General features: G+C 36.1%; 1 protein-coding gene across 2 annotated transcripts in view; it reads left to right on the top strand.

Moving 5' to 3' along the window:
• The first annotated feature begins 6,971 nt into the window (after positions 1-6,971).
• lpin1a (lipin 1a) overlaps positions 6,972-20,390 on the top strand; it is a 28,829-nt gene continuing 15,410 nt past the window's right edge. The window contains exons 1-5 of one of the 2 annotated variants that reach the window (XM_077239821.1): positions 6,972-7,169; positions 14,369-14,569; positions 15,657-15,752; positions 18,451-18,752; positions 20,214-20,303. In XM_077239821.1, the coding sequence (XP_077095936.1) occupies positions 7,071-7,169; positions 14,369-14,569; positions 15,657-15,752; positions 18,451-18,752; positions 20,214-20,303 (788 nt within the window). In that variant the 5' untranslated portion in view covers positions 6,972-7,070. Of the gene's footprint in view, positions 7,170-11,446; positions 12,060-14,368; positions 14,570-15,656; positions 15,753-18,450; positions 18,753-20,213; positions 20,304-20,390 lie in introns of those variants that run through there. The other variant, XM_077239822.1, reaches the window with a different exon arrangement.

The following is a 20,390-nucleotide window of genomic DNA, read 5'->3' on the forward strand; positions in this document are numbered from 1 at the left end:
AAAGTTTAAAAGGTGAGCTGTGGCAGAGATGCTAAAAAGTATTTAATGATACAAGTTTATTCTTTTATAAAGCTGAAAAAAAGTTATGGTTTAACTGGCTCAGAAATCTAAGTAAAAATAATAATTTGGTAATGTTTGTTATAATATTTAATTTTGAGCTGCCATGGTTCTTGTGTTTTGAATATGCCCGACTGAGGGCACTAAACCTCGTGGTCTCTGCATTGTGTAAGTGAACTGGTTTTCCAAGCCATTTCAAAATATGCTTGGAATATTAACATTGCAGTTCACAGTGGAAATGTCATGTACTATGGAAATGTAAGTTTTCCGTGCCTCCACAAAACTGATTTTATTCATCCTTTCATGCATGAATTAAGATAACCTCAGATAGGGTTTTTATCTGTGTTTTTATTGCTCTTGGAGCAAGAAAAACAACATCTGAACCTTTTTTTTTTACACATTTACGAGTAAAGTAACACATTACAAGTAAGATGCATTACGTAATCAGATTACTTTTTTGATGTTACAAGTAACACAAGTAATGCATTGCATAATCAGATTACTTTTTTGATGTTACAACTAAAGTAACATTACAATTTACATGCATTATGTAATCAGATTACATGTTTGATGTTACAGTAACACATTACAGTTACACATTAAGTACAGTAACACATTAAAAGTAACGCATTGCATGATCATATTCCTTTTTTGATGTTACGAGTAAAGTCACTTTACAAGTAGGCTACATGCATTATGTAATCAGATTACTTTTTTGACATAACTGCAAAATGTATTTTACATTTAATACATTTATTTACAACAAAAACTGCAGATCAAGTCCAAGTCACAGTAATAGTATTAATTGTATATGAAATAGAGCTGCATGATGTCCAATTTTGTGGACAGATGAATGCTCAGAATTTCCTCCCAATCTAAAATCACTACTAGGGAAATTTAACAAGATACACTAAAAAATATTGGGTTGTTTTAATCCCAATTTGGGTCAAATATGGACCAACCCAATTGTTGGGTTAAAAATTAATTTAGAAATGTAACCCAACGTCTGGGTTTGTCCATATTTGACCCTAATTTGGGTTAAAACGACCCTGCATTTTTTAGAGTGTAGATGTTAAAAATATTTTCACCTGCAAGAGTCTCCAAGGATAGAATGAATGGATAGATATTCTGGAGCAACTTGGCATTTCTGACGTTTCTGGCCGCTGGTCATCCACATACAATGGCTTGCCACTTGGTGGCAGTGTATAGGATGGTGCACTAGTGCCCACTGTAGTGGTTGATGTGAAACTGTGCAATCAAAACCTATGCATACACAAAAATGGCTTTTTTAATAGTTGTCCACTGTATGGGACCTCGATGAAAAGTTTATTAGTAATACTCTAATAAATTCAGTTTCCATGACAACGCATCTGCTCAGTGGTATACTCTGTAAGGGCAGAATGGAATAATTAATTACCTGCTAGGCATGTTCTCAAGGGATGTTATGTAACAGTTAACAACATGTACCATTCATCATTCAGTTAATAAGAGACATCAACGTGTCACTCAAATGTTTACAGCAACCACAGCGTGTGTCATGTTTATATGGATCCTGGGGTTACGACTACCCACAAACATGACTGTAGCTTGCAGTTAAATTCAAGCATGAAACTTTAAATTAGATTCCAATCCGCATTGGTGTCACCCATAAACCCCCACTCTGGTTGCTGAGAAACTCAACCTTTTATCTGAGCTGAACTGAAATACCCATCATACTGTACTTGTATTCAGGTATATGGGAGGTGGCTTTACATATTCCTTTGTCGTCAGAGAGAGTAATTATAATGTATTCTGTGGAAATGAACTCACTGGGAAATAGAATTAGAAGAATAAATAATAGAATAAAAAATTAGAACATTGTGTGCCTGTGATGTGATCAGATCAGTGTACATTTGTATGAACTTGTGTGTGTGCGTGTGTGTGTGTCTGTGTGTGTGGATTTATGCTGACCACATTCATCTCCAGTCATTACGCAACTGTTACACAGTTTAATCTCTATCTCTAGATACACAATTGACTTTAAGAGGACATATTCAGTCGCTGTCGTTTGGAGTGAATTTATGGCTTCTACTTTGAAGCATGTGGAAACGGTGACTCGTGTTGCAAGTGTACATTCTGACCATGTCTGGTGGGGTAGGGGTCAGTATCACAGAGAGAGTCACAGAAACCGCAACCGGCCCCTCCTGAAATGACATGTGACATGATCTGGCGGGTCCCTGGAACTGTAACACGTACAATTTAAAAATAAAGTTTTTATAATCAGACCCAGAGTAGCAACCTAATTGTAAGTTAATTTAATTTAACTTACTTAATTATTTCATCCAGCTGTGGTAAACTGCAACCTTATAGAGATTCAATTACACATACTTTTATTAGAAGTGCATTGAAAGTGAAAAACAGTAAAAAAAAAAAAACACTTTTCTTTGTCTTTATCTTTGTCTTTTCAAATGCTTCTTATGTATAGATTTTAGAATGTTTTGTTAGACTTTTAAGACTATTTTAATTATTAATGTTCCCATACTGAAAACTTAAATCTTAAAAAATGAAAATCCATCATTAAAACATCATAGCAGGTTTTTTTTTACGAAACCATGATGATTTAAACAAAAAGTAAGTCAACTTAAAGCAATTAACTATTTCTTTGTATGAAAATAGTTTGTATTTACATAAACTACAACTGTCCCACAGATGTGGTTTAATTTTCATCTCAACCAACAATTTTGTCCACAATAAATAATTGTTATTCCTTCAAGTGTACTTGTTTAACAAGGTGGCAACAGTGTCAGTGAAGACAATAACAATATAGCACCAATGAACACACAATATGAATTACCAACAGCGTGCTTAGGAATGTGAAATTGATTTTCTACAACACTCCAATAAACTATAAGTTATATATATATATATATATATATTGCCACTTACTGTTTATGTTTGCTCCACCAATTAAAATAATTCCAAACTGTCAACAAGAAGCAGTAGTGAGTTCAGTTCTTGAATGAAGCAGTGTTTCAAATGAATTGGTTTAATAAATGATTCAGTGACTCACTTATAAAAACGGTCACTTGTTGCTACTGGCGTATTGATGTAGAATGGAAAAAAGCAGAGGTGGAAAGAGTAATAAAATATTCTACTCAAGTAAAAGTACTACTACTTCAATGAAATTTTACTTAAGTACAAGTAAAAGTACCGGTCTAAAAATCTACTCAAGTAAAAGTAAAAAGTAGCTCATTTAAAATTGACTCAGAGTAAAAGTTACTGAGTTACTTTTTTAACAGCGGGGGTGGGGGACCCTCCCGTGTAGGGTTGTAATGGTATAAGATTTTCACAGTATGGTAACGTCTCAGAAAATATCACGGTTTAAAGTATTAATCAATTGTTAAATAAATAAACTGTATTATTAAATTATGGGTATTATTATTATTATCATCAGTTAAAATGACAGTTAAATTAATGAAAACAGGATTTTTTTTTGGTTGAACAAATGCTTTTATTATAACAAACTTGAAATAATTTGTTTGTTTATTAAAATTTCAATAAAACATGTCTAATCAATTAAATTTGATAATTAATAATGAATTAGATTAACAACTTATTTTTAACATTAATAATTTATTAAAATGTTTAAGAATAATATTGTCCTATGAAATGTATTTTATTCAGAAAATTAATGTTTCTTTTTATTAGGGGTGTAACGATATTCGAACCAAACCGAAGAACCGCGATACAGAACCCACGATTCGAATCGCGATACTCTCATGGCGTACCGAACACGCCCCGCCCTGCAAGCTATCCCGGCCCCGCCCAGCCCGGCTAATTGATTGGACCTGGAATCAGTGTTGCCAAGTCCGCTTATTATAAGCGACTTTGGGCTTGTTTTTCTGTAAAGTCGCTTACAAATATTGGTAGTCACGGGTCGCGTTTTTTTTTGGGCTTGTTTCTAAAGTGTAGTTGCTTATTTGGGCTTGTTCTCAGCTCGTTGTCAAGCAGATATTTTCTATATGTTATTTAAACGTAGGAGTTTGTCTTGCCTGTTCCCTCTGTCTCTCCCCTTTCCCTATACACAGAGTTTTTTCCCCACCCACATCCTGCTTCTAATTGGCTCTGACCCAGATGGCAATAAGTACTAGCCAATCAGAGGCAGAGCAGGGCAATCGGTTTTTTTTCTGGTTAGGAAAACGTCAGTGAGTGACGTTTAAATGAAAATACGTGCGAGTCGCGACTGTCGCGACTGATGGTGACTGGACTGTAGGAGAGTTTTTATATATAAATTATATTTTAGATATTATAGATATAGATATTATAGTTTAATATTGTTTAACCCTTTAACTGTCACTCCCCATTTTTTCGCATAGACATGAAAATCACTATTCAAACTTAAATGGTTGTAATTCAAGAATGCTTTGGAATATAGACCTATGGTTGGTCTTGTTTTAAAGAAGACATTTGCCAGATTAATGTTGAAATGAAGTATTATGAAGTTATGAAAGTGAAACAGAAAAAAAGTTATACAAGTTTGAGTTTATGAAAATGAACAATGTAAAAATATAATTATTTATATTTTATATAAAATATATATATTACAAAATATATTTTACTCTAAAACTGCAAGAAAATGTAAGCCAAAAATCTGAAGAAGTTGTGTTCCAAATTTTAGGTTGATATCTCAAAAAATGAGCTTTCAGTAAGATTTTATTTGGCCGCAGTACCAACATTTTTCACTAGATGGACAGCCAAGCTTCATTACAGAAGAAAAATAAACTACCGTGTGCACAGTTTTACAAAACTAGGCACAGTTTACCAATCTGTCCACATGGATGTAAATTGACAATCTGTACCCACAGTTTAAAACTATCTGTCACCACGGATTGTAACAGTAGCGGTAGCGCGGAGTAAACGCGAGTAAACGCGATCATCTCTTCCTCAGTTACAGAATAAACATGAATGGACACCTGAAGATATGTTGAAAAATACAGTATACTTACTGAAAGGCATCATAACTCGTGTAATCGCTAAATCAGTGTTTCATCACCGCAAAGACGTCAATAAAACTGCATAGCTTGTCACTAGCATTATATTTACCTCAGCAGGCTAGTGATTAAGTGTCCACAACTTGTTGGTTCCTAGAGAAATGAACTCTTGCACTAAATAAATGCACAATATTATCCTATATATTATATTTTACTTAACCTGTTAATTATATCTTGATTATTTAAAGTACGTTTAAAATATCTTTAATGAAAATGACAGCAACTGTGTAAATTATTATATTTCAATAACAAATTAGAGTAAAGTTAATGCAAAAACTGACAAAGACAAAATTTTTTCATTAAACCACTGTTTAATTTTTTTTTTTAGCTTTCTAAACCGAACCGAACCGAGACATCAAAACCGTGGGAAAACCGAACCGTCAGTTTTGTGTATCGTTACACCCCTACTTTTTATGATTTAATCCAAATATATTATCAAAAACGGTGGTAGGCTAATCAAATGTAAATTTAAACTTGTGTCCTTTTATTTTTTGGGGAAGCGCTGCAAAAAAAAGATTTACTAAATTAAACCATGGACAAAAAAAAATATTCCTATAAATAATGTTCAAATAAAATGTATTATTATTGTTATTATTTTGAGAAGTAGGCTACGTTCTACTGTATGCCTACAATAGTAATATATTTCTGTCATAATTTATCCTAGTAAAACCGAACTTTTATTTTGACGGTTTGTGAAGACCTGTTAAAAGTGTATTTGACAATGGATTTTCTCAAATAAAATTATGAAAATGCTCATTAGGCGTTCTCTCAGAGCAGCTCTGGAAATGTTCATGTATTCATATCCTCAAATTGTTTGTGAGACGCTGAAAACACCATGAATGTCACGAGTACTTGAGTATGTAGTAGACAAACGCAGCTCAGCAGAACAAATAGGGTTAACTTATATATTTACTTGCAGTATTTTTGTGCTTAGCTTAATTATCCACAGACCATGTCGCGATTGGGTTTATTGCACAGTTCTACTTTCCATGTATTCATCCATCCATTATTTTGTATGTTTTGTGACATCTGCATTAAGTGAATTCCATTTTCATGACTGGATTCCGGGATTCCCTTTGCATCACGTAAATCGGGACATACCTTTATCTGCAGGAGGGATGGTGTCCTATATCCTCTTTTTGCAGCCACTTTGCGTCCACATTTTTTGCAAATTGGATATCTATCCTCGAGGACAACCACGCTTTTTTTATACTTTTCATACTGGCCATAATTCGCTTGGCGCTTAGCTTTCAGCTTCAGCTGGGCGTCACCTTTTTTGCGCGTTTGTTCTCCCGCCCTTCAATCAATTCAGTAGTTTCCGGAGTGTGTGATTTCCCGCCCCCCCCTTGTATTATTATTTTTTACTCAGTAACGGATATGATTTCAAATGTAGCGAAGTACAATACTTCAAAGAAAACGTACTTAAGTAAAAGTAAAAGTACAGATTTTAAAAACTACTTTAAAAAGTAGAAGTACACAAAAAAACTACTCAATTACGTAACGCGAGTAAATGTAATTCGTTACTTTCCACCTCTGGAAAAAAGTTTATGCACACACTGGGAAAAAGATCATTTTAAAATGTCATATCCACTAAAAACAGTTATCAAAAAGAATACATTTGAGATGTTGTGGAAGTGACATGATATATAGAGGGAAAAACTGTTCTCATTAGCATCAGTTTGTTGAGTTGGTTGTGCACGTGTACAGTACATGGTTGGTCTATAGATCATGTGTGCACCTTTCTGGGTGTTTATATACTAATTGTGATAAAGCTGTAGTGATATCCCCTCTCTCAGGGAAGGGTCTGATCGCTTTAGGCTCTTCATGCCAGACCTCTCAAGTTTCGCCTGTGGACACCATTCCAAGAACACGCTTGGTAAAATTAGTATACGAAAACACCTTCAAGCCCGGTATATAGCTCACTGCTCAGTTGTTAGCACAAGCATTGTGTAAGGACTAGTTTCAGCTTCGTAATAAAGGCTTATGTCATATAAGCAAGTGGATAATGGAATCATGATAGCAGAGGATCAAGTGGACGGCTACGATGAGATATTCAGCCCAAATGAGACGAGTTGGACATGGGTAACACAGTGATTTGTCAGTTCAATATTCAGTATGATGGATTAAAAAACTGAAAAATATCTTTCTGGATTTGATATTATTATGAAGATGTACTTTAATTGCTTTATTGTATTTAAAGCTTTAACTGTAGCTTTTTGAAAAGCTTTCCTTTAGTGTAGCTTCATTGCTTACTCTCAGTAGTTTTGTGTTGATTGTGGCCTGAATGATTATTCTGATAGAGTGATTGTTCTTATTTTCAAATAAGGTTCTCATTTTAAGAATGAATCATCAAGATATTACAACAAAAGTGCATATAATATGCATGTATTTGAGATATATGTTCTTATGCATAGGACTAGAATTTAACAAATGATTTGAATATTTATTATATTATGATGTTTATCAATTAGTCTACGAAATATGAGGAGTTTTTGCCGTTTGCAAATCAAATGTCCATTTGGGACGAATGGGGGACGGTCATCGACAGGGATACCATGTTCGTGTGTCTGCTTAGAGTCTGTTATGTGACCTAGAACCAAAGAGCATTGAGTGCGTCATAGTGTCAGGTTACACGGGCATTTCCAAATAGACAGACCGGGCTTGCATAACATTTGGGATGATAGGATAGGATGTCTGTACAATGTTATCTTTAATTAAAAAATAAACATCAGGTGTTGAATGTTGAAGGTCAGGCAATATCTGGATAAGTCATAAGTGTTCAACTTCAGCAGGAGCATGTGAAGGTTGTTGTATATTCACTGCTGTGGTAATTATGGTTATGATTCATAAATGATTCGTATTTTAAGAGCTCTTAATTGTTTCTGTTTGTTCTGAAGTGCAATGTGATGAAATAAAAACTAGATTTTTACATTTTCTGGGAAAAAAATTAATGGATTGAGTAACCCCAATTATGCAAGGTTGATGCAACAACAGATGCATGTTCATAATGATTCATGTAATTCAAAACCCTTTTAAGACATGCATTTGAAGTTAAATATGGCCAGTGCTACATCAAGACTGAAATAACTGATGTAAAGCTCAATACCACTGCAGCAGAGCAAGAGCCTGCTTGTGCTGAGGCGAGGGAAACTGTTTTGCTGTTTTTTTGAGGACAAGGTCTTTAGCTTGATTGACTATAAACAGACATCAGCACGAACTTCTAGCCAAGCCTGTTCTTTGGTTTCCAATTTTGCACTCTGTGTTGTGAGGTTTTTAGGAGAGACCCGATATCACCACTCATGTTCCCTTCAACTTCAACTTGATCATGTTAGACCAAAAAGTCCAGTGGTTCACCCTCATCTCCATCCCCCCAATAACCCCAACAACTGTTTGTGTCCTATTGAGGAATCAGGGTTCCCACATTCTCATATATCCAGGAAAACCTATGAGGTAGCCTAACATGTGTGATTTGTAGACCTGGAATTAACGAAATCTTAAAACGCAGTGGCCATTTTTTTATAAATATATTATTATTATATTATTATATTATATTATTATTATTATTGTTATGACCAACTGTAAAATATTTTATCAGGTAGAAATTGTGAGTAAAAATGTTTTAAAATCCCTATCCTTAAATTGGAAAAACATATAGCTCATTGAGACCCGTTACTTTTTTTTTAATTACAGAAACTAGGAGTGTCCATAGATTAAAATATGATTTGAAAACAAAACTAGGGTTAGGGGGCTTTTGGATATTATTGTGGGGCCTTGGAGTCAAAAAGGTTAAGAACAAAAAAAATTTTTTTAAAAAAGTTTTGTTTTTTTATAAAAAATGTATTTGAGCAATTCAGGTTTGATTTAGCACTTTCCTGTGCCTGCAGAGTTGCATTCTGTCTTCGATAATTTAGCGGTCTTTTGACGTAATTTGAGGCCTTTTTCAGAAAAAAATTATATATGTAATTAATTAGAATAATTAATCGATATACCATGTAATTAATTTGATTACATTTTTAATCAGGTGACAGTCCTAATTCCTTATTATTAAACAGTGTTTTTGGCCTATGAACTTGCACATTCACACAATCTGCTGCACAATATAGTCTACGCTTCCTCCACTTGTTTACAACCCAATCCCTCATACTAACTGAGCAGGATCTTGTTTTACAGCAGCCTATGGTATGGTACATACTGTGCTGGCCCATGAGTCAAAATACAATAGATTAATGCAGAAAAACAGGCCCCACTTCAGAAGAGTCTTAGAGTCGTACTCTTCCCTCGTACAATAGTAAGTTCAGCAGTTTACTCAACAAATGACCCCACGTGCCTTGTGTCACAGGCCACCTCTCTGATTGGTGGAGATGGCCCATCCCAGATGACTCCCCCTTCCCCCACGTGAACGCATTCATGAGTTTTCTAGGAAAAGGTGTTTTTTTCAATCAGTCACATGCTAAGCTTACAGACCAAAATGTAAAGAGTGGTCTATAATGTGGACAGGCTTTAGAGTAAGATAGTATTTACATCTACTGTAAATATAGTGAATGCTGTATCTATTCATGGACAAAGTGTTATTACAGTATGACTGGCAAGATACAGCAAAACAAATCAAAATATAGTATGAAATATTTCATATAATTATATCAGTGTTTATTAGTATCTTGACCGCCATGTCAACAATTTCCTTTAGTACTATTTTTCTGCACTCAGTAATCACACTGTGCATTAGAAGTCTCCTTGGACTACTCAGACCCCAGACCCTCTAAATCACATTCTCCTATTCTTGGAAACCTCACCAGTGTTTCTGGAATGTACTCAGTGTGCTGGTTATCCAATGGAGAGATCAACGAATCATGATGAAATAGAGAGTGTGCTGAGAGAACGCTGTGTAATCGGAGAGGTGGGCAGTCCTTTCTTTAGTATAGGCAAGCCGTCTTTTAGGTTGTTCGCCTAAACAGCGCTTCACGGACACTTGCCCACACAGACACATACCTGTGTCTTCTTTACTCTCTCTTTTCAAAGAAAGGCAGCTGTTTGTGAACTGAAATGCACACACCATTGAACCACTCAAACAAACACTCTGAAATTCCTCTTAAAGGACACCAGGGTTACTACAGAACACTAAACTACAACACCTGCTATGTCAAGAAGAATGTATGCTTTCAGTGGCATGTGCAAATGGCGTCTAAAGCAACATCCAGATTATTTGTTGACATAATGTAGATATAATCAAAGATGCATGTCTATGAATGCATTGCAATACTAAAGCTAAAATGTACTATCTGGTACTACCATGGTTTACCATGGGATGTCTGACGAAGGCTTTGAAGTTGGCAGAAACATCACTGTTTTTAAAGAAAAAAAAGTCAAGTTTGTAGAGCAAGTGTTGCACTTTTCCTTTACTAAATTGAATACTGTTCCGTCATGAATGAATAACAAAGGAACAAATGAGCACAGCACTATATTGCACTAACACAGCACATTCTAGTAACTACAATTAACCATCAATGACCTCTGATTAACAAATTAGTAAGTAATAGCGCCCAGTTGAATGAGGTAGTTCACTACTTAGCTGATGATAATAATGATTATGATTATAATCATCAGTAACTACTATTTTCTTCATGCCTCCCAGAGGACTACTAAGAACTAGGCTACTATAAACAGGTTCATATTTAAATGTCAATAATGCATAATGTATAATTCATTCTAAAGTGGAGATCATGGTAACCCACTAATAATGACACATACTTGTGAACTACTACCACATTTGACTAAGCATTATTACTTGCTAATTTGTTCTTCAGTTTCTTGTTAATAGCAGTTACTAGAGTGCTAATAATGCATTACTCATTCGTTCCTGTGTAGTTATTAATTCGTAACAGTATTCTAAAGTGTTCCCCACTTTTCTTAAGATTTTAAACTATAATGGTTTTAGATAAAGTATCATGGTAATACTATGGTGTTTTAGACATTTACCATGATAGTGTCATTATAATCTTTCCAGTAGCTTAGTGTACCATCAAGCAATGTAAGTACAATGGTAGCCTATGGTAATCATTCAGTGTCAAAGTCATACATAATTACCATCTAATACTACTATGGTGTACTTTTCATATCAAACCCCTAGACAACGCTGATATTTAAAATCAATATAAAATTAAATCACCATAATGACTAAAAAGTGCAGTTTTCTTAATCCCTCTGTATAGGCCTAACATCCGGTATGCAGCATGCGTATTTGAGACATAAATGCCTGTAATTAAAACCCTTTTATTTTGACAGCATGTAAAGGTGGTGGAATAATATCAGTAAACTAGGCTACCACTCATCACATGTCTTTTCTGTGATGACACACACACACACACACACACACACACACACGCAGCGCTACTGTAAACTTTTGATTGCCAGTTCAGCTGCTGCTGCCACGTGAGCAGAAGTGTGTGCGTGTTAAATCCATTAAACGCGTGCATTAAATGCAGTGCATAGTCAGCATTACTTCACCAGAAAATAGACAAAATATTGCCTTTGACGCTTGAGCGTTCTAGTCGCGTTGCGTCGCATAAACATAGTGTTTGATTGGTTCACTGGGTGACGACGACGTAATGACTCCATCCACAAACATGAAAGACGCGTCGCGCGCATAATTATTGGATACAGTGATATACCGCTTCATTAATTGTAAACGGGAGCTTATTGCCGTAGCGTCGCGTATTTAGCAATGTAGATGGGCGCAAAGGGTTAACTGTGATGTCAGTTGCAGAGGCTGGGACTGCTACTCACTGAAAGCAGTTTCCACACTGCTTTAAATACAACGCCAACACAGACAGTTCCAGAGAACAGTGTGGCAAACGGCAGAGACAAAATACATGAGCGAAGAGCAGCGAACATCAACCGGATTCAGCAGCGTACGAAGATCCACTAAACGCATTTGAATGGCTGTCACATCCTAACGCGTCTGCCGCATCCCACGTATGTATTATAGAGAATTCCATCCTTGCCTCGCTTCTCATTTCCATCCTGTTTATAATCATCATCTGACATAAATGTATCCATTTGTTTGGGTTAATATATTTATATGCACAGTGAAAGGGCTTCTCTTTTTATAGCACAATGGATGATTGTTTACATTCTTTGGATATCTGACTGTAATGATCCCTGACATTCGGTTTCCATAGCAATCATCCAGTTATCAAGAGGATTATACATTCTATATGATTTAACTTCGATTAACTACAAAAATATAACATTTGTATGTACAACACTACTTACCTGCATGTTATCATGTTATTTCTCTATTATTCATGATTTAGTAGGCCTAGTGATTGCAATATATATATTTTTTATATATATATATAGAGAGATAGAGAGAGAGAGAAAGAAAGAAAGAAAGAGAGAGAGAGAGAGAGAGAGAGAGAGAGAGAGAGAGAGAGAGAGAGAGAGAGAGAGAGAGAGAGAGAGGATATTCTGTTGTGATCTGTTGAGATGAGTCTTTAAGTGTTTGTGGGTATGGGCAATTATGCAATAGCTCTAGTGTTAAATCAAGCATCATAGATTCTGCACTGTAAATTTGGATGCTGTGCTATTATTAGCACCAGTATCTAACAGCAGAACCATTGGAGCTATGTCAGAGTCCCATGTGACTGTGGTGTCTGTGTATATGTAAAGGATCAGTTTGTTGTGTATGAACAATGAAGACTTACTTGAAGGTTTTTGCAGAATTCCAGGGTTGCATCTAGGGGGCAAATCATTTGGGTTAATACGGTTGTCAGGTTTTTCTAAGTGCCAGAGTTCCTACAGTCAAGGAAAGCCTAGAAAGATTAGGGAGTTTTAAAAAGTGTGATTTCCAGGCCTGGAAAAGTCTGTAATGAAAATACATTCAAGATTTGCATTTCGCTCAAATATTTCACCGGCTTGAAATATTGTATCACAGGCAGCTTCAGTTTGTCTTTTAAAGGTCATTTTGTTCAGTCCTAAATATGTTAATTCAGAAAATTGGCACCTGATATACAAATGGCACCTGAGAAACGTGTGCTAAATGATTTCTAAATAAATCCTTTTGTCAGTATTGATGAACAGCTGGAAAGGTCATGAGCAAGTCATAAAAATAATTGGTCAATAAGTGTGAGAACCTTGCATACAAAATGATTTATCTTGTGGAAACTTGTTGTGCCTTGTCTGATCTACACAAGCTCTAGATTGCTTATTGTAATAGTACGCACACATTTTTTATTGCAGAAACTTGCAGTTAGCTGATTACTTTAAACATTTTGTGTTGTGGTCTAGAGAGAGGCAGTAGTTTTCTGGGTTGGTAGAGCATGCCAGAACTAGGCATTATTAAACCCTTGGCAGTGCTTAAGGAACACCACTTGCAGCCTAATTCTTTTTTGAGCAATCTCATGTGTCTACCACTTGCAGTCTTTAGTTGGGGTTCAATGAAATTTTGCCTTTCCCCTACATTTCCAAAGAGATCTTGGCTTGAGTTAAGCAAGACAGCAAGTTTTTGCTCTACAGGTTTTTTCATTTCCAGTAACCCTGCAGCTGCAAAAATTGGCACAATCTATTTATTGTAGAGATGATAAATGTTATTATACTCTCTTAACACAGAGATGGCTCGTCAACATAACAGTTGCTGTTACAGAGTTGACTGTGCACTTTCACACAAAAAGTCATTAATTTTAGTGCAGAAGTGCACAGAGAAATAGAGTATATTGCTTGACTTAATGATAACAGGATCAGGTACTTGTATTTTGACTCCTGGGCCAGCACAGTATGTACCATACCATAGGCTGCTGTAAAACAAGATCCTGCTCAGTTAGTATGAGGGATTGGGTTGTAAACAAGTGGAGGAAGCGTAGACTACATTGTGCAGCAGATTGTGTGAATGTGCAAGTTCATAGGTCAAAAACACTGTTTAATAATATAAGGACTTAGGACTGTCACCTGATTAAAAATGTAATCAAATTAATTACATGGTATATCGATTAATTACTCAAATTAATTACATACCGGTATATACATTTTTTCTGAAAAAGGCCTCAAATTTAGTCAAGTCAAAAGACTGCTTTGTTACATGTAAAAGAGTAAAAAACAACATATTTATATTCTCAGGGAGCTGAAACAAACTAAATAAATAAATACATTTGAATGGATTATAAATAAATAGAAAATCTAAATAAATAGTTTTTAAGATGGTGCTGATTTCAGTTATACCGTTTGCACTGTGTCCACTTTAGTCACCTTATGTTTCTCTCTAAAAGCTTGAAATCTCTCTGTTTCAGAGTCAGACCATGAACTACGTGGGTCAGCTGGCCGGTCAGGTTTTTGTGCAGGTGAAGGAGCTGTACAGAGGCCTGAACCCTGCCACCCTCTCCGGCTGTATTGATGTCATTGTGGTGCGTCAGCCCAACGGCACTCTGCAGTGCTCGCCTTTTCACGTCCGTTTTGGCAAGATGGGAGTGCTGCGCTCACGGGAGAAAGTGGTAAGCACTAGTGCAGACATGCTTTAGGGTGCCAGCAGACGAGATATTCATATTTTTGCAGCTTACAAATACTCTGATTCATTTTGTGTGTGTTAAAAGGATATTTCAGACAAAAAAATATATTATTTTGTTATGCACTCACCCTCATGTTCATCCCTCAAAACTTTATGGAGGTTGTTTTACATTTTAAGTCTTAAAGCTCCAAAAAGAACCAACAAACACCAAGTGCTTTAAAAAGTCTTGGAATAGTGTCTTAATATTGTTTTTATTGCGCGTGTTTGTCCCAGTGATATTTGTCACTTCACTCAAGCACATTCAAGCTTCTGCAAAAACCAGTTAGGTTTGTTCTTGCACATCAAGCAAGCATGTTTGAGCTTCTGTTTACCATATTTAATGCGCTTTATGTATGTGTGGTGATACATATTTCTATGTGAATATAAGCCTAAATTAAATCCATTCATCATGTAAAGTGACCCAGTTTTCCTGTGTTTTCAATTGAAATACTGTGTTATACTACCGGTCACATTTGTGACGGTTAACAAATTTACACGTCTTACGAGCAAAATATATATGCAGGAGTATAATTCTCAAAATATATCAGTAGTAGACCCTTTAAAGAATATATGTACAAAATATGATAGTTCTATCTGTTAATTAAGATTAACAGAAGACTTCAGAAGACTTGAATTAAACTGTTTAATTCATATGCATTACTTTTACAATGTCTTTTTGCACTTTTTAATGTCTAAAAGTTTTGGTTGTGTGGACTTTAAAAGTACTGAGAGAATATAAAAAAATATCTTAATTTGTGTTCAGAAGACATAAGGGTGAGTAAATGACATGGGAATTTTAATTTTTGGGTGAACTATCCATTTAAGACATGGTAATCCTGTCCAATGTCCAGAACGTCTGGTGTCACATATCAAGAAATATATCAAAGCCATTGACATAAGGGGACTTAAGGGAACAGCAGTTGTTTGAAGATTAGATAAAATTAGCATTGTCATTGGCTTTGTGTTGCACATGGCTTACTGTTGTAAATTGTCTTTATTATAGTGACTGCATTCCATGTTCCCTTTCTCCTCAGGTTGACATTGAGATAAATGGGGAGCCGGTCAGTTTACACATGAAACTGGGTGAAAATGGAGAGGCATTCTTTGTCACAGAAACAGAAAGTGGTGGGGTGAGTACTGGTGTCCTGTACCAAACAATTAATCCTGTATAGTGTTGTTTTTATAGTGGCCAAGGGTCATTGTGCTCTAAGAAATGTAACACAATGTATGCAAGTCTCTTCCTGAGTACCATAGCTTGAAATCTGAACCTGTTTACTCGAAACAATCCCGCCGCACGTATTCTGTTACCTGAGCTTGGACACTTTGCTCTAGAACAGACACTCTCTGCCAAGGCCAACCTTGTCCTGTCTAAATCAGGACTAATCTTTCTGCTTCCCAAACTTAAAAAAAAAAAACTGCCAATTTAAAGGGCAAAGTAACACAGGAGAAAACCCCTGAAACACAGTCCGACCGCTGAGATAAGAAAAGCTTTGCACGCGTAATGTTGGTTATCCTCCTGACTTAGTTTTGTTGCTTCCTCACTAGAATCACTGTCCATTTGCCTGAACATTCTGTTTATATGTTTGTGCTTCATTTGACTAGCCAGTAGCAAACAGAGAGCTATAACTGGATTGCATGCACAGTAATATGAAATTGCTACACTCCTGACTAAAGTAATTCATGTAAATATGATATTCTGTTTTAAATACAAGTGTTACATTTGTAGAGAAGGACATTTAATACATTGGATGCTTTAGTGTAGTATTTTAGGAGATGATATTCTAGAGATGTAATGACACTTAATTTTGACTAGAGATTTATATTCAAATTAGTAACTGAACTGACTTCAGCTAAACAATTACACTATTTTCTTTTAGAGCTGCTGTACAGCCGAAATGAACTCTGTTAGCATCAATGAATCATTTCCCTGTTATCACTGTAAAGCTGCTTTGAAACAATCTGTATTGTATAAAGCGCTATACATAAAGGTGACTTGACTTGTTCTAGATATGTACAATGTACCACAATGTACTACTGCAGTGTTTAATACCCTTTATTTAATTTATTTGCAATTAACATTAAATAAACATCAAAATAAAATCAAAATGTATCAAATGACATGTATTACTCAAATATGTATCCTGAAAAGTCACACCTGTCTCTGTGTCAGCCAAAAGCTCTGTTAAGGGGAATAAAAATAAGAATCCATGCATGTTAGTCATTTAGAAGACTTAAATTTGACTCTGCCAACGACTGGCATTAGTTTGGGGTGCAATTAAAGCTGCAGTCTGTAGTTTTTCCTGTTTGTCGCCATCTCTGTTCAAAATCTACAATTGCAGTTATTCGCGGAATTTTCATCTTTATGTGGGTTGTGCCACGGCACGGCACGGCACTGACTGCACGGATGAATCCAATGTTTTGAGGAGAATGCGCGGCTGTCAGTCACCGCGCTGATGTGGATAATGTCATCCGGAATCACAGATTCTACTTTTTGGAAGAATGACCAACATAAGAATTTTCACCGGAAAATTTCATCTGAACAAGTAACATCCACTTTTGATCTGACCAAATAAGGGGGAAAAAAGCATCGCAGTAAATTGCGCTGATTAAATCTAACGATCGCTAATCATATCACGTCAAACCATGCAAATTATACTTTGTCCTCAAATTGTTAATGTTAACAACATCAGCATTGCGTGACTAAATTTAATGCCCTTCAGATATTTATCCTTGTTTTCACATGGGACTGGTTGCAGTCTCTTTTTTTCTGTAGCCACTTCGAAGTCTAAAGTCTTTTGAATTTTACATCGGGTGAATCTCATGTTGTCACTGGTGATTGTCGTTTGAACCTTTCTGGGTCCGCCATCAAATTAATGTTTAATTATATCAAGTGCTGTGAGAAAAGGCTATAAATCTCCACCTCCAACATCCTCACACGCAACATAGCCTACTAGCCGAGACTCCTTCTTTATGTGTACAGATGTGACGTAATGATGTAAAGACATGCCTGTGGAAATCCACCAGTACCACTGGAATTAAATACATTATTACAAGGTTACCATTTTGAATCGAGCTAAGGCAAGCAGATAGTTTTGAACACTGGCTGGTTATGTACTTGCTCAAAACAATATTTTGGATAATTTGTAACCAAAAAAAGTTACGGACTGGAGCATTTAATAAATAACTTTATATCTCTACCTCATCTAATGAAAAGTAATGTTAAAGGGACTGTGGTTTTCTGTATTAATTGTTGTGATGGTCCCTGCTGTTGAGTACAGTCATAGTCATAGGATAATGGTCTGTCTGCTTGAGTGGGAGTGTAGGCTGTCTGGTTCTGGTCACTGAGTGAGTGAACAACATTAGGTTATTTATGTGCTTCTGTTGCTCTTGCACTTATGTTTTGTGAAGCCATGACTTACAGATGGTTCAGAACTGTTGCATGTCCCTGAGTTCTGTTCTGATCTGTTACATGGCATTAAGGTCACACAGTGTTGTGTTTCTGGGATTTTAACAGACACGGTCAAACCAAATCTTAAGGCTACAGTCTACATTCGTGTTCATATGTTCTACAACACACTTTATCAAGGTCCAATATTACATTTTTGCAACACCTGCCAGTGGCGGGATGAGTTAAGACATTTTTCAGGACATAAATATGTCTAAATATTGGTAATGGAACTGTATATTTAGCATTATTTAAAACCAATAATAAAAAATCTTTACAAATATTTTCTAAAACAAGTAAATATGTTGTCCTCCAAAAGGAAAAAAGAAATCCTCAAAATGCAAAAACTGCCTAAAGCATATTATTTATTACTCTGTCTACAGGAGATGGTGCCGTCCCACTTGGCTACATCACCCATAATTTCAGAAGGCTCTGCCCTAATGCAGGCCCAAATGGGAAAAGGCTTGTCCCGCCTTTCTGAGTCTGGAAACGGAACCTCCATTCAAACCCTGGGCCCCATGCAGGCCCCTGGTGACAGTTCAATAATGAAGAAAAGAAGGAAGAGGAGGAGAAAATCTAAAGTAGACAGCATGAAGCGAGAGGACAACGAAGACTTTTCAGAAGATGAGGACATGTTTACCATCGACATGAGTTCTGATGATGACGCAGGGGTTTCAGGCAGCAGGTCAGAACAAACAGTATGAATATTATTACGTACATAATGTTTCATGACATTCTAAGTCTGTATGAATTTCTTTCTTCCATGGAACACAAAAGCAGAAATTTTTAATATCCATGCCATTCTTTTCCATACCAGGGGCTATCAAGCACCAAAAAATTTAAAAAAGCAAACCATATGACTAATTTTTTTATTCAAATTTATCATATTGCAATAGTTTTAGAGATATGTATTAAGTCAATGACATTTGGTATCACTGATGTCAAACCTGTTGACTGTTGTGGCACTTTTCAATATGCTATTTTGAATATATGGGAACTTGTGAAGTGAGTGCTGTATGTGAATCCACTTAAAACTCAATGAGTTCACTCAAAACTCATTCACTGATGTATATGAGTTTTTATAGCTGCGATGGATGGCATTGTGGTGTTTTTGGAGCTTGAGAGCCTCTGGTCACCATTCACTTTCATTATATGTGATTAAATGGGGATAATGCTCTTGCCAAGATCTCACATTGAATCTAAATCCCACTTTTCTTGGAGTTCTGCTTGGCAGGAGTTGTGGTGCGCTTAATATATTTTCCTGTATAGAGCATAGAGGACACACACATTTAACATTAAAGACAAAACAGATGGTTCTGTAATGAGAGATCCTCCTTCTCTTAACCCATCTGAAATCACTGCAAATCATGTGATTACAGTGGCATAATCTGTTTTCTGCAATTATGCTGGAATGATTCCAGTTGCAGTGGTCTTGGGATGTGGGCTGTGTCTGTTTGTTCACTCTTCGAATAGGCTCTGCAATGGAGAGAGAGAGAGAGGCAAAGTGGAGAAAAATAGGTCGCCAGTCCTATGCTGAAGTAAACAAGCGGCTCAAACAGCCCCTCCAATGTTTTTCCACGAAATCCATGAAACCCTGCCAGTTCTGGCTCCAGCTCGAGGGGAGTCCTTTGTAATGCTGGCATCTAGCATTACCCACACATATCCAAGAAAAGAAATGATTTCCAATATAAATCAGTTTAACAATATAAACATCCTTTTCCCTTATTTCATTCCCAGTGGATGACAAATTATGTATTTTATTGGTGCGATCTGAATAAGCAAGTTCCACTACAATACATGCCTTGCATTACCAAGAATCTGTTTCCCAGGTACCAGAAATAAATTTAAAAAGTGACTGTAAAGGCCACTGGGAAAGCATTGTTCACAAGGCCAAAAGAGTCAGCTGGGAATGTATTGCTCAGTAAAGCAGCAGTTTGAATCCAGACACTAGCTCTTTAGAAACCCACAATGCTCTCTGTCTTCCTGGAAGAATGAGCCTGTTTAAGACAATCACTTCAGATTATCCCTGCATGGGTATGTCTATGTGCATGGACTATCTAAATGTATACGCTCTCGTACTCTTTCCTTTTGCTGGTGTATATACTTACTTACTGTATATGTTTGCTTATACTGTATGTGTTTTCAGAGCCATGTCACATGAGCTGTTTGCTGAGCAGGTGAAAGGAACCAGCAGCACATACACACAGTCTGAAGGGAAGTGGACTGGTGTTCAAAGGTATGCTTGCTTACCAGTGTTTTTCAAAGAGGAGCCAAGTTCTGGTTACATCGCAATTATGACAAACAAATTCAAAATTGATATAAA

The sequence above is a fragment of the Siphateles boraxobius genome, unplaced genomic scaffold, assembly GCF_051911475.1.
Source record: "Siphateles boraxobius isolate OS27281-9 unplaced genomic scaffold, OSU_SipBor_1 22, whole genome shotgun sequence".
Lineage (NCBI taxonomy): Eukaryota > Metazoa > Chordata > Actinopteri > Cypriniformes > Leuciscidae > Siphateles > Siphateles boraxobius.